Below are 15,245 nucleotides of genomic sequence, written 5' to 3'. Positions count from 1 at the left end.
GTAAGTATCTCTGCCCGCGAGCGCTAGAAGGCAATCCTTCCGCCCTGCCGGGACGGCGCTTTCTCTGTAAACTTATCAACACATATTGAGTTTTAAAGAACATACCTGGGAGCAAACGGTTGTGTTTACTGCTACCCTGTAAATACGATTGGCTTTAGACACCGTTGCCATATCAAAGTATAAAACACCCCAGCAGCTGCCTGTTGAAAGTCTGGGGCTTTGTTCTCCTGCCGGCTTTTCGTACCGCTCTCTTTTATTACTGACCTTGGCCACCGGCCTTTCTGTAGGCAAAGTTCAGTTCGTCTGCACGTTATTAAGGATAATGGCAGGTTATTTAATTGTCATTAACCCCCCCCGGAATTCTGGAAAACTTATCTCCCGTGTCCGTAGCGATCAGCCTGAATGGCAATGCTGCTGCCCTTGTCCGTCCTTCGGGCCGCTGTGTTTTCTCGCGGCTTTGGCCTCCCTTCTGCAGCCCTTTGGGGTTCTCCGCGCCACTGCGCCCATAGCCAGTATTAGGGTATTTATTATTTTATTTATTTTTATAGGTATTTATTATTTATTTATTTTATTGTTTGTTGTTTTTTATACCACTACACCCCTAAAATACGGCCTTAAGATGCTTTGTCAAGGAGGCTCATTCCCACCGGGCTCATAAAAATTTCAATGGCTATATCTACATGCATTAAATTTTCCTGTCCGCTACTTTTTCCCTGGTTGAAAATGTGCCTAGTACTTCCACCTCTTGGAGGTGTTTTAATCATGAGTGTAGGGAAGAAGGGCGATTAGAGTCGGTCTGTTTGTGCTTTCTACCACAAACAAAGACAATCAGAGAGAAGCAGTACAAATAAACCTCATAAAATATGCAACCCCGGCACGGCTCGGAGTTAATGCTCTCTCTGCTGTTGAAAGCACAAAAGAGAAAATAGGTCTGGGTGTTCTTATATAGCTAATAGTTGATTTCCTGTGGGGTTCCTTACCTTAAGCTTGCACTGTAAATTTATTTTGAAAGCTTGCAGAGTTGAGGTGATAGATGACTGTTGGTTTGACACAGATATTTGGCTACATAAATATTTTTTCTTAATGCTTTTTTTCCCCCCTCCCTGTAGGGTTCTGAACCAATCCCAGTAGAGTGGAAAACGGGCAAGTCGTAGCCTGTCCAGCCCGAAAGGAAAGGTGCGTGGCTGGGGACGAGGCTCTAGCTGTTCAGGCACACGGAGGGGATGATGCGCTGCAAGTGTGAGTCCTGGGGGGGGAAAGATTCAGGTTTTGGCTCTGCTAGGTGCTCGCGTGCGACACATCCATCAGGACGCGTGTCCTTCACCTGGGGACGGCAGGACGTCCTGCTGCCCTTCACCCGTCCCGCGGTGCCGCTCAGTCCCGGCACGGAGCTGCAGGTCGCCAATCCCGCCGGCACCACGCGAGTCTCCTCTTGGCAGCACCCGTACGCGCTCCCGGGATGAAGGTCAGACGCAGCAAATGCCATGGAGCTGCCACGTTCGCAGCACGACTGAGCCAAGGAATACAAGGTCTTTCTGGTTACCGTCTTGCAAGTCACAAGTCCGTTCCCGCTGCGGGACAGCGTCCGCGACCCTCCTGTCGCTGCGGAAATGTCTTGCGAGTATCACAATTAGTTGACTAAAGAGGTTCAGATACTAAGATTTTCAGATAGTTGTGGAGGCATCTGGCAAAGTGCTCAACCGTACAGCATTGATTTTGATCTATAAATCCCTACGCTGTTGGCGGCTTGGCTGGAGCTAAGAGGATAAAGCCGGAAAAATTATTTGTGCCTGCAGTTCTGCAACCCAGCATCGACGATTTTGATCCGGCGGTCTTGGCACGCCGCTTCTGCTCTTAAATCTTTGGTTTGATGTTCAGACGTGCCTTAGGGAATTAAGGGTTTGCATCTCATTGGGAGAAGCGGCTTCAGCACGGACGTCCGTGGCTGCTGTTCGCCCCTCCGTGGGGACGAGGCTCCGAGGTTGTTCTCAGCCTGCTGAAGTTTTACCCCGCGTCTGGCCTGCTCGGCCCCACGGTGACCCTGGCAAGGCGGTGGGTGAATTTGCCACCGGGTCAGGCCCGGCTGAATTTTATTTATAAACTTTTATGTTGTTTCCACCTTCTTTGTTCTCCTTCTGTCCTTTTAGCTGGATGCGTCCCAGCCTCTGGCATGTTGTGCCATTGCACCGGGATTTGCAGCGATGCTTTTTTAATTTAATGCCGCAGGTAGTTGCTGGCGGTGCCGCCTCCCCCCTGCGTGCAGCCGCGGGCAGCGCGTGGAGCAGCTGTTGCGAAAGCCGCTGATGCCCTCGCCGACTCTGCGCTGAAGCTCCGACCTCTGTCGGAGGCAGATCTGGGAATGGCAGTGCACAGCTCTGGAGTATTACACAGCTTTCTTCGCTGCATAAAGCCCCCTTTCTCTTCTCTTTCCTGGCTCCCGTGTTTTACAGCCAGACACGGGATACTCTGCAGTGGAGAAGAGGAGAGGGATGGCGATGGTGTAATCCAAAACAGACTGCGCGTTGCAGGAGAGGAAAAGCGAGCGTCTCCCTGTACCGGGTGCATTGACCTTAAGGCTTTCAAATTTCAGACTGGTTCGTTTTATGGTGAGTTGTAATGGTCCAGGACGTAATGCGAGGGCTTGGAAGTGGATTGGATTTGAGAGGAAAGCTGAGTTTCAGGCTGCACCGAAGATCGCAGCATCAGAAAAACACGGCTTGTCCCATAATGTTAGCGGGAAGGGACGGGAGCTTTCCTGCTGGAGAGCAAGCGCTGCACCTGTTCCTGCTGCATCCTCCGCTTCCCGGTGCCGGGGCAGCGCTTGAGCCCTGTCCAGGCCGGGATGGATCTGGCTGGCTTTAGACGGGCCCACAGAGAAGTTACTTTTATAGCATGAACTGCCTTTCTTTTCCTTTAGCTTGGTCCGGATCTTCGCTCCAGACAAGCCAGCACGCCGTACGCTTATCGGGGGAATCGAGGAACTTTGTCTGTTCTGAGATCCTGTTTCAAAACTGGCCTTATATCTTTGTTTTAAGCAGAGAGATAAAATATCCATGGATCGCCCCCACGGACACCGCTCTCTTGGTTTTCATCCAGATAGCTGCAGCCTCCCGCCACCTCTATTAACACAGGTTCCTTATTTGCAAAATGCATTCCGGCCCATTCCCTTTCCTGAAGATTTTATCCTTGCAAAGACCTGCAGCCTTGGAGCGCCAGGCTCGTGCTCGCAGATATCCATCTATTTATGCTTTTTACGCTAAACCCTCCCTTGGCCTCATTTTCCATGCCTGCAGTTCCCAGCAGGAGCTGCAGCCGAGGTCACGCGCGGGGCATCCTTCACGTTAACTGCTCCGAGTTTACTTCCAACGACAGGAACCCCCAAGAGTGGTGCTGTCTTAAAACTATAGCTAACTCGCCCGTTAGCAATGCTGATGCATGCGCCAAGAACGAAACAGGCTCTTAAAAGCAGCAAAGCAGAACGTGCCCAGAGCTGCCCAGGCAGAGCAGCAGCTTTTTGCTTTGGCCTGCAGGAAACGAGGTGCTGGGATCCGATGAATATTTGGCGGCGGTTTGAATCCTGCGCCGGCGCGCGGCCTGCGCTCGGTGCGGTGAATCGTTATCTCATTTTTGCATCTTACTGTGAAGAAGTTTTGAGGTCCTGTGCATGAAAGACGCCATCGTACAAATGCATTTTACTGAAATAAATGACAAAAACCAATGGAGGCAGACTTTTCAGCAGCAAAACGCGCCCCTCGTTGCCAGCAGCGCCCCAGAGCAATCCTTGTGGACTCGGCCTCTTCTGATTACTGCGAAACGAACTGGTGGCCTTTTTCATATCTACCTGTTGTGCTCCTGCCTCCTCTCACCCTGCTAAGCCCCCGGGGGCCCGGAGCCTGCTCTCAGTTGTACGCACGAGGGTGAAGTCTGCTGCTAACTACATTATTCTTTGAAAGGCTCATTTGAGTGAGAGCAGGCTGGCTGCAGAAAGCTGTGTCGATAGCCTACAGCTCCTTTGGCAGAGCTGTTTCCATTAAAAAAAGAAAAAACTGCAGAGCAGCAGTTGGCGAATTTAGCAATTCTTTATGCAGGTATATCTTTCTAAGCTAATCAATTTTCACACCTAATTCCCTCCTGCGCTCTCTGCCGCGGTGGAAATGATGCTCTCAGGCACTGACCTGGAGAGGGAGCGAGCAGCGTCGGCGCACGGAGCCCAGTGGTTAGCGGGGATAATTCACGGGTGAGTTGCGTGCTCAGAGTTACTTCTTTCTAAAGCTTATTAACTCTTGGATTGCACACATTGATCTGTGCCACTGTACAAATAAACTCCGTGCTCTCCAGAGCACCAGAGAGCAGGTATTTCTGTAGAAGCTAAAACAGCCTGTGTTGGTATTTAAATCATCCTTCCGCAGGAACAGCCTGAAAAGCAGGAGGCTGAGGATGCCTGAGGGCAGGACCTGATGTTGTGGGTTGTTGCTCCCAGCTTATTTTGCCTCCTGGCAGGATTTAGCCTGGGGTCCTTGCTGGGGGCTCCTGCGCGCGGATGCGGGATGGAGAAGCTGCGCTGGCTCGGTGCAGAGCATCCCCGGTCCATGGCAGTGCCCCGGCTGGTGCGCGCGGCCGGCGCTGCTTTGCACCCCGCGGGGGCAGTGAGCCGAGAGCCAGGCTGGTTTGCACGACAGATCCTGGTTGGGAGCCACCGAGCATTTCAATAGTGCTTTTTACCTGAGGATTTTGGTGCAAGATTTTTTTTTTTCTCATCTTTTTCAATGAATTGGTCCATCAGTCACCTCCATACAGTATAACAGGTCTCTCTCCATACAGGTAGTTTACTGAAATTATTGAGGCAGAAGACAACATGTGCATGTCTTTCCCGGTCGCTTACAGATGTGAAAATGCTCTGCCCACAGCTTAAAAAATGAGACGGAGGTAAAGGTGCACACAAAGATGCTGAAAGCCTCTAATTTGTTTTGTTCAATCTGATGCTTCCCCTCTGCCTCCTTTTGGAATTGGTGGATATTGGTTTACTGGGATCCACTTCTGATAATCTAATTCTAGCTCTCAGTTTGACAACATTAATAAAGGTATTGAAAAGAAAGTCAAATTCATTTAATTTCTGTCTGCAAACAGCCTATTGTTGAATGAGTCACTTAATATATTAATCAGACATATAATATTATTATAACAAAGTTGAAAGTGCACACCAATTTCCATTATAAAGATATTTTCAATCAAGCAGAACTTAATCTAATGCTGTAAGTCATTCCATAATTCATTCTTACTAACCACAGTACACAAAAAACATGTTGCAACACAGTCTCAGAAAAGCCCCGAAGATATAAACGTCTTTAGAAAATAATGATTTACATTTTCAATAAGCCAGATTTGTCTTTGGGAAGAGTGTAATTCCTTGCTCGCAGGCAGCAATCTGATGGAAGTCTTTGCACCTCACCTGCTGTGTTTTGGGTGGATTATGCTGGGACTGGCCTTTAATTGGATCAGACCAGGCAGGAACAGCCCGAACCTTTCGCTCGTGCCGGGTGCCGAGGTGGTTGGCTCCGTGCTTGGGCTCGTTTGGTGCTCTAAACTTGGAAACAAATTGCTGCAATTATTCTGTTAAAGGTATTAGCTTAAAAACCACTGAAACGAGTCGGCGAGCTTGGATATGCGCAGCCGTGTCGTTTTAGCTGGAATTGGGGCTGGGCATGAGCAAGGAGGCTGGAGGCAGCGAAAGGTGGCTCCTGGGGGGTTATTTATCCGTATAAATGAAGGAAAGGTTAAACTTTTTGGAACTGGGTTAGGCTTCTCCATTCAGCTGCGCTGCCCTGAACATCCTAGCGCAGGAAGGGAGGGAGGGAGGCGTTTTGCAGCGAAAAATACTGTTGGGGCATAAAAACCTTTGAAGCGGCTTCACTGCGAGAGTTTGTTGAAGTGTAAATCTCAACAGCTGCTTTTGTCCGTGAGCGCGGATCCGCACAGGTTCGGGAACGGAACGGGCATTGCTTCCTACCTGCTTGTTCCGAAATGACCTGTTGGAGCAGTTAGCGCTGAGCCTCGTGTGCTCTATTTTATATAAATGTTACGCTTGCTCTTGAACGGCTGATAGAGGGAGCGAGAACTAATTAAGACGATGGGATATCATCAGTAGATTTTTCTTCCCTGAGATTTTATGAGCAGCAATTTGAAAAGAGCAATATTAAAGTCATTGAGGAACAAGTTAATGCTGCGTTTCTGAGAATATTGCCCTTCTACCCAAAGATTATATTCAAGAATAAACAGTGTACAGTAGCTAATTGCTAGCTGACACATTATAATGGCTTTATACTTCCAAAATTGAATCAGTCTGGTTTAAAAGAAAAAAAAAAAGTCACGCTGTAACTTTTTAAATTATTTAACAATGTATTGCTCAAAGAAGAATTGAGTCTGGGCTGGGGACTGCGGGGGGGAAGTTGGGCCACTCAGTTTTGACCCCATTTGCAACCCAGCTGACACCGCCGCTGTTAAATAACCTGCTATAGCCCCTTTTTCTGGCTCCTGTTACAGACTGATGGCAGGTATCTCTTTTTCCTCCCTAAATTAAGCTGCGAGGAATTTATTTCTCTCCGGTTGCTTCGTCGTGTAATGCCATAGACACAAACCTGGCGTGATATAAAAATCCCGGGAAATCTGCAGCGGAAGCCAATTAACGGGGGAAAGGGAAAGCAGCCGAGCACATGTTGCGTGCCTCCAGCCCGGGGGCTGCGGTCTGGGGCCTGGCACCATGCGGCAGGAAGGCGATGCCGGAGCCGCGCGCACCCGAGCCGGGTTCTCCGCCGGATGCAGCTCCCGCATCTCCTTCGCGCCGCCGTTGTCTTTTGGGCCAGGCTGGCTTCTTGCTCCAAGACAAAAGCCTTTGTTTCGGTTGTCCAAGAAGCATCGTTCTGCGTAGAGGTAATGTAAAAGCAACGGGCACATCAGTATGCCACGGAGCGCCGTTCCGGGAAGCGTCTCCGCCTGGGAAAGCTGCGTAAGCACGTGCTGAAAATTAAGCAAGTGCTTCAGCATTTCTCACCTGCTCGTGTCCCGGTGCTGAGCCTGAGCTCTGGCTGGAGCCACCTGCCCCGCCGACTGCCACCGAGGTCCGACCACAGGGAATGAAACACCGGATTTGGTGTTAAATACGGAATTAACAAAGCGCGGGAGTGAAACGGCCGCTTCCAAAGTCGTGCCCGCGTTGCGCGTCGGGTTATGGAGGAGGCACAAGGAGCAACTGCGATGGTTTAGCCCGACTTCCTCCCAGCCTATAAATAACAGCGAACAGCCGTTGGCTTAAGCACAGAGCAGCTCTCTCCGGTGGATTAAGCGCGGCGGACTGAGGACGCTGGGAAGAGGAAACACCTTGTTTGCGTTATACGTGCCTTTGAAAGGCCTTGGCTCGGACCGAGGTCGCGGTGCCTCTGAGCGACGGGGCGTCCTCCGCGGCAGGAAGAACAAGACGCGGAGGTGCGCGGCGCCGGTCCCTTCCGCTACGTACCCGCGGCCCCCCGTCGGCCCGCGGTGGCCATCCCCGGCGTGCCCGGCCTGCCGGCTGACGCGTTATTAAGCGTGCCTCGCGGCGGCGTGGCGAGGGGTCACGTCCCGCGCCTGGGCGAGGATTAGTTAGGACGCCGCCTCTTAGGCGATCCTTGCGAGGGGACGTCTTGGTGATCGAAATCGTGACACCGTGGAGCTGATTAATAGCGTTTAACGCTCCGTTAATGAGGGATTTCAGCGACATGCGGGCAGAAGGCGCCTGCGTTACCCTGCTCGGTTTGTTCCTTCTGCTCGAGCGCCCGGGCCGGCAGAACAATCATTAGGTGGCTAATAACGCTGTGATATCCTAAAATATATCCGTGCTCCCTAAAATAAAGGGCGATAAATTCACTTGTGTGCCCGTAACCGCGGTTTCCGCTGCGGGAAGAGCGAGGGAGCGGCGAACGGTCCGTCTTTCGCATCTTCCGGACAAAATGTATATAACGGTTACAAGCATATAATACGGATGTTTGTCCTAGCTAGGTGTTTGTTCGCTTGCGTTAATCAGCGTTCGTTTGAGAGGGCGCCGTGCCGCTCGCGGAAAGCAGTGCGATGAGCCGAGCAGCCTGGCGGATTTAAATCAGGAATAAAAGCCCTGGGGAAATTAAGAAGACAAAACATTAACCACAGACTAAACATTAACATATATTAGCATTTTTATTGCACCTGTAGAAATGGTAAATGGTCTCGGTTACTACTATTAAAAAGTTTATGTTCTATACCACATCGTCACAATGTATATCTATCTGTCTATCTATCTATCTATCTGCGCGCGGGATTTCGAGGGTGCCGGGTGACTCCTCCGAAGGCGGCACGGTTTCTCGAGGCTGGTGGTAGCCTGCTGCGTGCGAAGCCGCGTGCCCGAGCCACATCGCCCTTTCGGAGGCTGTATCCAAATCAATTAGAGTAGTTAATCGCTTTTCGGCTTAATGTGCAGCTTCTCCCAAAGGAAACTCGGAAATAGGTATAAGATGACATATGTGAACTCCAGGGAGCAGAGGAGGTTGCGGGAGGAAACCTGTAGAAATGAGGCCATCCCCTTAAAGGGGGAAAAAATAATACTGTGTCTTCCTGGAGAAGGAGTCCATAAGCGAAGGAGTTCCCAGGGAAGACAAATGGAAACTCCACGTGAAGTTTAAGCAAAGGTCAAACGAAGCACACTAGCGTTAGAGCAAAGCGGAGCTCGTGGTGTGGATAATCCAGAGCATCCGGTGGGGCGCTCCTCCCTTCCGAGGGAAAGGTGATTGCGTGGGGTTTAGGTGTTTTTTTGTTTTTGCTTTTTTAAACTTCTAGAAAATTACTCTTAAAACGCACTTACTCTTAAAAGCGATGCAGGCGCTGCACGGACCGGTGCTGGGCTTCATCGTCTCCTCATCAGCCTGGGGGGAAGTCGCTCCGGGCTCCCGTTTGCTCCGTTGGCGGCGCACCATCTCCGTGCAGCCGCAGCCAGCTTCCCCCTCGTCCTCCGGCACCTCTTACCCTAAATGAACGGGGAAGCGTTCGAACAGGCTGGCAGCGCTGCTGCGTTGGGTCGTTCCCTGCGCTCCTCTCAGATTGATGTTGCCTCCGAACCGGAGCCGTTATGCGGCTTTCCTGCTCCCGCCGGGCGCCGCGAGCCAGCTGCTCCCCCTTGCCGGAGGCGCCTGGCATGGGATCGCCAGCACTGGCCAGGAGCTCCCCAGGGCTCTCCGCCTCCTCCGCAGGAATTTGCTCTTTGGGAAGGTAAAATAAGGAAACGGGGCGGTGGGAAGCGGCTGGCGGCAGGCGGCACGTCGCCCTTGCCCCATCGCCCTCGCTTGGAGGGAGCGGGTGGAATTGGGATTCAGGGAGCTGGGGCAGGAAAACCCGCTGCGGCTGCTGAAGCGGTGGCGGCTTCGGGGGCTGCTAGGAGTTCGGGGCTTCGGGAGAGGTTTGGTTCCGTTGCGTGCCTTGGGGGCGATTCTTGGTGGCCCGGCAGAGTCTCTGAAAGAGTAACCAAAAAAATCCCCCCTTTTGCCTAAAAATGACCCTGCCGATTTATTTATCGATATATGCCTTTTCCTACGGCATCGTGTTTCATGTGACAGGGCGCAGGTCGCGGTCTCACCTCTTCCCTGCCGTGCCCTGGCGATCCTAGGGGCAAACAGGGAACCAGCCCGACCGTGCCTTGTTCCTGGACTTTTTAATATTTGGAGCTTGCTTTGAAATAGTGCTGGTGATGAGAAAGAGCCTGGAAAACTGAATTCTCGCGTTCCCAGGCTTGCAGCAGGGCTAGAACGAGGGGAAAGATCGAAACCAGCGTTTCGAGATGTTGTCCGAGGACCACTTGGGGCCCGGCAGATGGTCTGGGAAAACCTTTTCCTGCACAAAAGCACACGCAGCGCCGCCCCTGGAAAGGAGCAGGCCGTGTGCTGCTTACACAACCTCTCGCTTCAATATTGAAATCTTAGCCTGATTTTTATTTAACTAAAAGTGACAATCATTTGGCCATGACTCTGTAAAGGCTGCAGATTTTTTTTTTCCTGAAAAGGCTAATTAGTCCTTGAATAAATTAAAAAAAACCCCAAAAGCTTGGATACGCTGCTCAAACTTGCAGCTTCTCCGGTGCACGAAGGTTTCACCCGCCCGCCCGTTCCGGGGCTTCGCTTGCAGGAGCGCACTCGCGCTGTCCCGTTTGCAGGTTAATGCCTTGCAGGCGTCGCAGGAGAGCGGGGGCCGAGGGCGGCCGGGGCGCGGGGCAGCGCCTGCTCCGGAGAGCTTTAATGAGGCGTCTCCGAGCCTTCCCCTCGCTGCTTCGCCCGGCTACGGGATCATCTGTATGCTAATGAGCTAATTTGTGTCATTAACAGGGACCTGTTAATCAAGACCTCCCACGGTGCGGCTGGGCTGTAGCCAAAACGTTCGCTGTATTTTTAGGCCCCGTTTGGATTGGGATTGCATGCTCACGGCTTGCATCAGTGGTGGGAGGGTGCGCACAGCGGAGGCTGCTGCATCCTCCAGGCTGGCTCGAAAAGCGCTCCGAGCTGCACGCGGCAGCGTGGCGTGCACCTTCATGCGCCTGGAGCCCTGCTGCGGGTCCGGCCGGGACCGTCGGCAAAAGCTCAGCTTCCTTTTGGAAAGGGCGGCTTCGCCTTCCGAGGTAGGAACCCGAGCAGGATGTCTGACACCTTTAAAAAGTCTCGAAGTCAGAAGTCCCTGGGCTGTGCGTGCAGAGGAAGAATTGCTATGTGTTTCTAATCGCTTTGCCTGCAAGTTTGTCCCTGTAACGTGTTTGAGTCGGTGCGAAGCGACTTGGGGTGCAAACCCCTGTTAACGAGGGTCGGGGCGCTCCGGGCAGTGGCCCGTGGGTCCCCGAGCCGCCGGGACCGGGGCGCTTACCCGTGCTTGTGCTGGGGAGCCCGCGTGCCGGGGGCGGCGCGCACCTGAAGCCGTTTCCCACCGCGTTTCTGGTCCCGGTAACGCTTCCTCACGCCGCGGTGCTTGTGTCTTGCAGCTCAGCCGGCTGTGTGGCCACGCTCAGCAGAGGCGGCATCGATCAGCTCATTACCCCGAGGAGCTTCTCGGTGACAGGAAGGTCCTGAAGGTGACTCGTACTGAACAAGAAGAAACTCTGTCCGGCCGCAGGAGGTGAGAGGCTTTTTCCCTTACCAATAAACCTGCGGTTGGTTTCGACTGCAGGCGTCAGAGCCGCTCTGTGGCTGCCTGCGAAGGGCAGCTTGGTGCCTGCCCGCGTGTCTTCTCACCCAGGGCATCCTTGCTGAGGTGCTCCTCTTTTAATCTGGGAAGCTGCCTGCTGCTTTCCATCGTTGTTTTGCTTTTGTACAGCGCCAAGCACTGGGTTCGTACCCCAAACGCTGTGCCCGGGTTTCTCGGGCGCTGCAGTAGTGCCAAATACCCTCCCAGGTATCGTCGCAGGTGGAAACGGTCGCTCCAGACGGGCACATAATGCCTCTCCTGTAGGTGGAGGGGGGCTTATTTCCCTTCATTTTTGTGCAGTGTTTTAGGGTAGTTCAGGAATATTAGCAGCCTTTTTACTGAGTGTTTTCAAAGCAAAGCAGGTGTCTGCGCTCGTGGCGCTGCACCCGGCGCTTCCCTCCTGCAAGGCTGGGCTCGTGCTGGCGTGCTGGGGAGAAGCGCTCCCCGTGGGTCTGGAAGCCACCCAGAAACGGGCTGTGCCTTTACTGCTGCCTTAAGTGCATGAAAAATCTCTGCAGAAGAGAAACAGGCCACTTCAGCTCTTTTGAGAACCGGGGCTCGACTAACTTGGATGAATTTCCTTTTAAAGAGCAACCGGGCCGCATTCTTGATACAGTTCCCATTAGATAACGCCGGCGCTTGCATTCCTCCGCTGTCTCAACACGCCGCGGGGCTGCGCTGCCCCGGCCCTGCTGGAGATGTCGGCGAGGACGACCGAGTCCAACGTAACCTGCTGCCGTGAGTTAGGCGAGCTGCGGAGGTGTTTCTCCCTGCCCCTCTCTGCCGGCCCCCGGGGATCCCAGCTGGGAGCTCCAGGGCGAAGGGAAGTTTTTCTCTGTCCCTTGCTCCCCGATGCTCGCGGCGTCCGCAGAAAAGGGAGCACGGGCACGGGCAGGACCGCGGGGGCCAGGGGCTGATGCAGGAGGGGAGCGTACTAAGCACCCTTGACTTTGTGCAGGAAGGCTGCGAGCTCTCCTGGCACCCTTTGGGGGCTTTTACCTGGCCAAAGCTGCGCTCAGTGGTGCGGGTAGCGATGGGTAGGTCAGGAGGTGCTTGCAGTCTCCTGGAGGGCTGCGTGGTGTTGAGCCCAGCGAGAAGAAGACTTGGACTGCACTCTGCCCACATTCATGTGAGCCCTGCGCACACGGGCTGTGAGTCTGATCAGGGCTGAAATGCTGCTTTTTGAGAAAAACCCAGAGCTGAACAGCGCGGGCTGCTTTGCCGGCGTTGGATGTCTTCTCCTTGTTTCGTCTGCCCCCAGCTGGCAGTCTGGAGCTGAGCGTGAGGAGCAGAGCTGAGCTTGGGGAGCAAAGCTGAGCTTGGAGAGCAAAGCTGCCTGCCTGTGTCAGGATTGGCCTCTGCTCCCCAAACGCCCGGGCGCCCCGGGAGAAGCTCCCTGCGCCTGGCCTGGCACCGTCTGGCCAAAGGGGAGAGTGATTGTAAATGCTTGGAAAAGGAAAGGAGAGGGGAAATCTGGCTCCCGCTCCGCAGCCCGGCCTGCAGGGACTGGTTCTAGAGCAGCTCTGCGCTGCTTTTTAAACTTGATTTGTTTGACGGCCCCTTGCTTCACCCGGTCTCCCTGAAGAGCAGAGGGGGTGCGGAAGCAGCGCCGCCGTGGGTATCCGGAGGCCAACCCTTGGGAGCGTTCCCCACTGGAGGTGACGGTCCCTCGTCCTCTGTCCTGGTGAGGAAGGAGGCCAAGAAGAAACCTGCTGCCAAAGAGGGAAATGCGCTGAACTGAAGCCAAGAGACCATGAGGCCAAATTTTGCTTCCTCCAGTCCTGCTATTCATATCCTTGGGCTCTTTGCAACTTTTACCTAATTAAATCCGCTGGCATTTCCCAGCAGCAGCTGCTGGGTGCCCCCGCTTGCCTCTTTGCCCTTGGTGGGGCAGAGCTGGGTGGGGAGGACCGGGGCATCGCCCTGTGCCTGCTCCGATGCCTCCGAGTGCCCTGGGCCCAGCATGGTCAGAGGGGACCCGGCACCTCCGGACTGCCGCCGAAGGGGCACCGGGACGGCCAAATGCCCCTTCTGCTGGGAGGAGAGGGTGCGGAGCGGGGCTGCCGCCTGCCTCACGTCCCCTCTGCGAGTGCAAGCGCGGAGTGCCACCTCCCCGTGCAGGGACGGCGGGTGGCCGGTGTCAGGCGGACAAGCTGACAGGCGGCCCGTGCTCGGAGGGGCTGCCGTCGCCCGCTGCGAGGCAGAGGGGCTGCTGCCCTCCTGTTACGGGCAGCGACTTGTGTTTCTGTTTGGTTACGTGGCCACCCTCACCGGTTAAAATGCACCAACACCGTCGGCTTTCCCTCTTTTAACTGAGCCCTGTTTTTGCCCTTTCTTCCAGGGAGCTCATTGTGAAGCTGAAGTCTCACAGCAGTTTTTACAGCAGCTTGCCAGAGTACGTCTGCAGCCACAGCTCTGCCGTGCGGAACGACAGCCTGTGCTGGAACGGACAAGAAATCGTGGAGAGGTGAATCGTAGCTCTCTTCCCCTCCCTTGCCCCAGCAGCGCCCGTGTTTTGTGAACCCAGGAGCGATTTGTGGCCAGCACGCTGCTCCTTTCCCTGCTGGTCCCTCTTATCCGTAAGAAACCTTTTGCAGAACCGATGCCTGCTGCACGGCGGCTCGGAGCGATGTGCAGAGCCCGCGTTGAGGGGCGATGCAGTCGCGTGCCGGGTCTCCCAGTGCCCGCGCGGAGAGCGGCTCCGGCCCTGGCCTGCGTTTCCCTGCCTTGCCTGCTGGGTCTGAGGCTGTCCTGGCAGTAGCAGGGGGATTAATGAAGACAATACAGGATTCGTAGTATGACGGGGAAGGGTGTGCTAATGGAAACAGAGGTTTTTCTTGCAAAAATTGCTCCTCAGGAACTTTGAAGAATGTGGAAGTGCAACTTGGAAATGTTTCTTACGATTATACCTGAGTCTCACCTAGTAAGCCTGCTTTGCAAAGCATCCTTTGCTATTAAATAGTTTCCCTAAGAGAAGAAATAGAAATAAAATGAAGAAGTGATGAAACGTTGAGATATTAATTACGGCTTCTTGATCAGTAGCCTCAGGTGATAATTAACCTGCACTTGCAATACTGACCTGAAACACCAAAGGGACCAGAAAATTAGCATTAAGCTGTATTTTAAAAAATTACTCAAGCATCTAAGATCACACACTTAAGAAAATGTACTTACTTCGCCTGAGGAAAAATGCATCCTCTGTCTGTACCATTTCTGGAAAATCTGGTGTTTCCATGCCTAGTGAGAAGTACAATTGAAAAAAAAAAAGATTACTTCAATATCGCCTCACTGCTTGTTAATTATAAAACGTCTTAAAATAGTGCTGCACACACTGCAGCTTTGCAGAGGAGGACCTGGGGTGCGAGCTCTGCCTACCTCAGCTCACTGGGGCCACGGCCAGTTAAGGTGACTGCCTTAACCAGGCCCCGGCGAAACCACTGCTGAGGGAAGAGCCGGAGAAGGAAAGATTGTGGGTTCAAATCCTCCCAGTGGCTTATATTTGTGGGTTAACTCTGGCTTTAGATGATAGTCTTTTTTTCAGCTTTCTGCTTAGAAAAGCCCTTTACCTTCCTCCCCAGTTCAGCTGGCAGATAACACCGGGGCTGCAAAGTAGCAGTAGCAATTATGTGTTGGACAATGGGGCCAAGACAGGTTTTGCTTTGATTCTCCCTTGCTCGAGTGCAAGCTTTGGGGAGCTCGGCATTGCTCCAGAGCACCTTTTGCAGGTGCTTGCAGTGCGGTAAGAGCCCTGCCGGGGTTGCTCGGAGTGGCCTTCCAGCCTGGGGCTGGGGTTTCCAGCGCAGGGTCGGGCCAGCGCGCAGCACGGCACCTTCACCAGTGAAGATCTGCACAGCTGGAGGATGCGCGTGGTGAGCCTCTATGGAGCTGTGTTTGTGCACAGGCTCCATGCCGGCTCTGCAGGCACCGCTTTGGGAGGCGCTGCACGTTTCCAGGAGCCCCGGTGCAGAGCTGGTAGGTGGCTGCAGGTTGTTGGAGATCGTGCTGGGCTGGTCCAGCCCCAG

At 53.5% G+C, this 15,245-nt stretch overlaps 1 protein-coding gene across 2 annotated transcripts in view; it reads left to right on the top strand.

The window, feature by feature from the left end:
- GPC3 (glypican 3) overlaps window positions 1-15,245 on the top strand; it is a 139,884-nt gene that overhangs the window by 69,464 nt on the left and 55,175 nt on the right. For both annotated transcript variants that reach the window (XR_010885524.1, XM_067304119.1), the window contains exons 4-5: window positions 11,021-11,154; window positions 13,565-13,690. Coding sequence is in view for 1 of the 2 variants with exons in the window: in XM_067304119.1 (XP_067160220.1) it covers window positions 11,021-11,154; window positions 13,565-13,690 (260 nt within the window). In the remaining variant the exon portion in view is untranslated. The remainder of the gene's footprint in view (window positions 1-11,020; window positions 11,155-13,564; window positions 13,691-15,245) is intronic.

The sequence above is a fragment of the Apteryx mantelli genome, chromosome 13 (genome assembly GCF_036417845.1).
Source record: "Apteryx mantelli isolate bAptMan1 chromosome 13, bAptMan1.hap1, whole genome shotgun sequence".
NCBI classification, from domain to species: domain Eukaryota; kingdom Metazoa; phylum Chordata; class Aves; order Apterygiformes; family Apterygidae; genus Apteryx; species Apteryx mantelli.
This window is presented reverse-complemented; position numbering and strand designations above follow the sequence as displayed.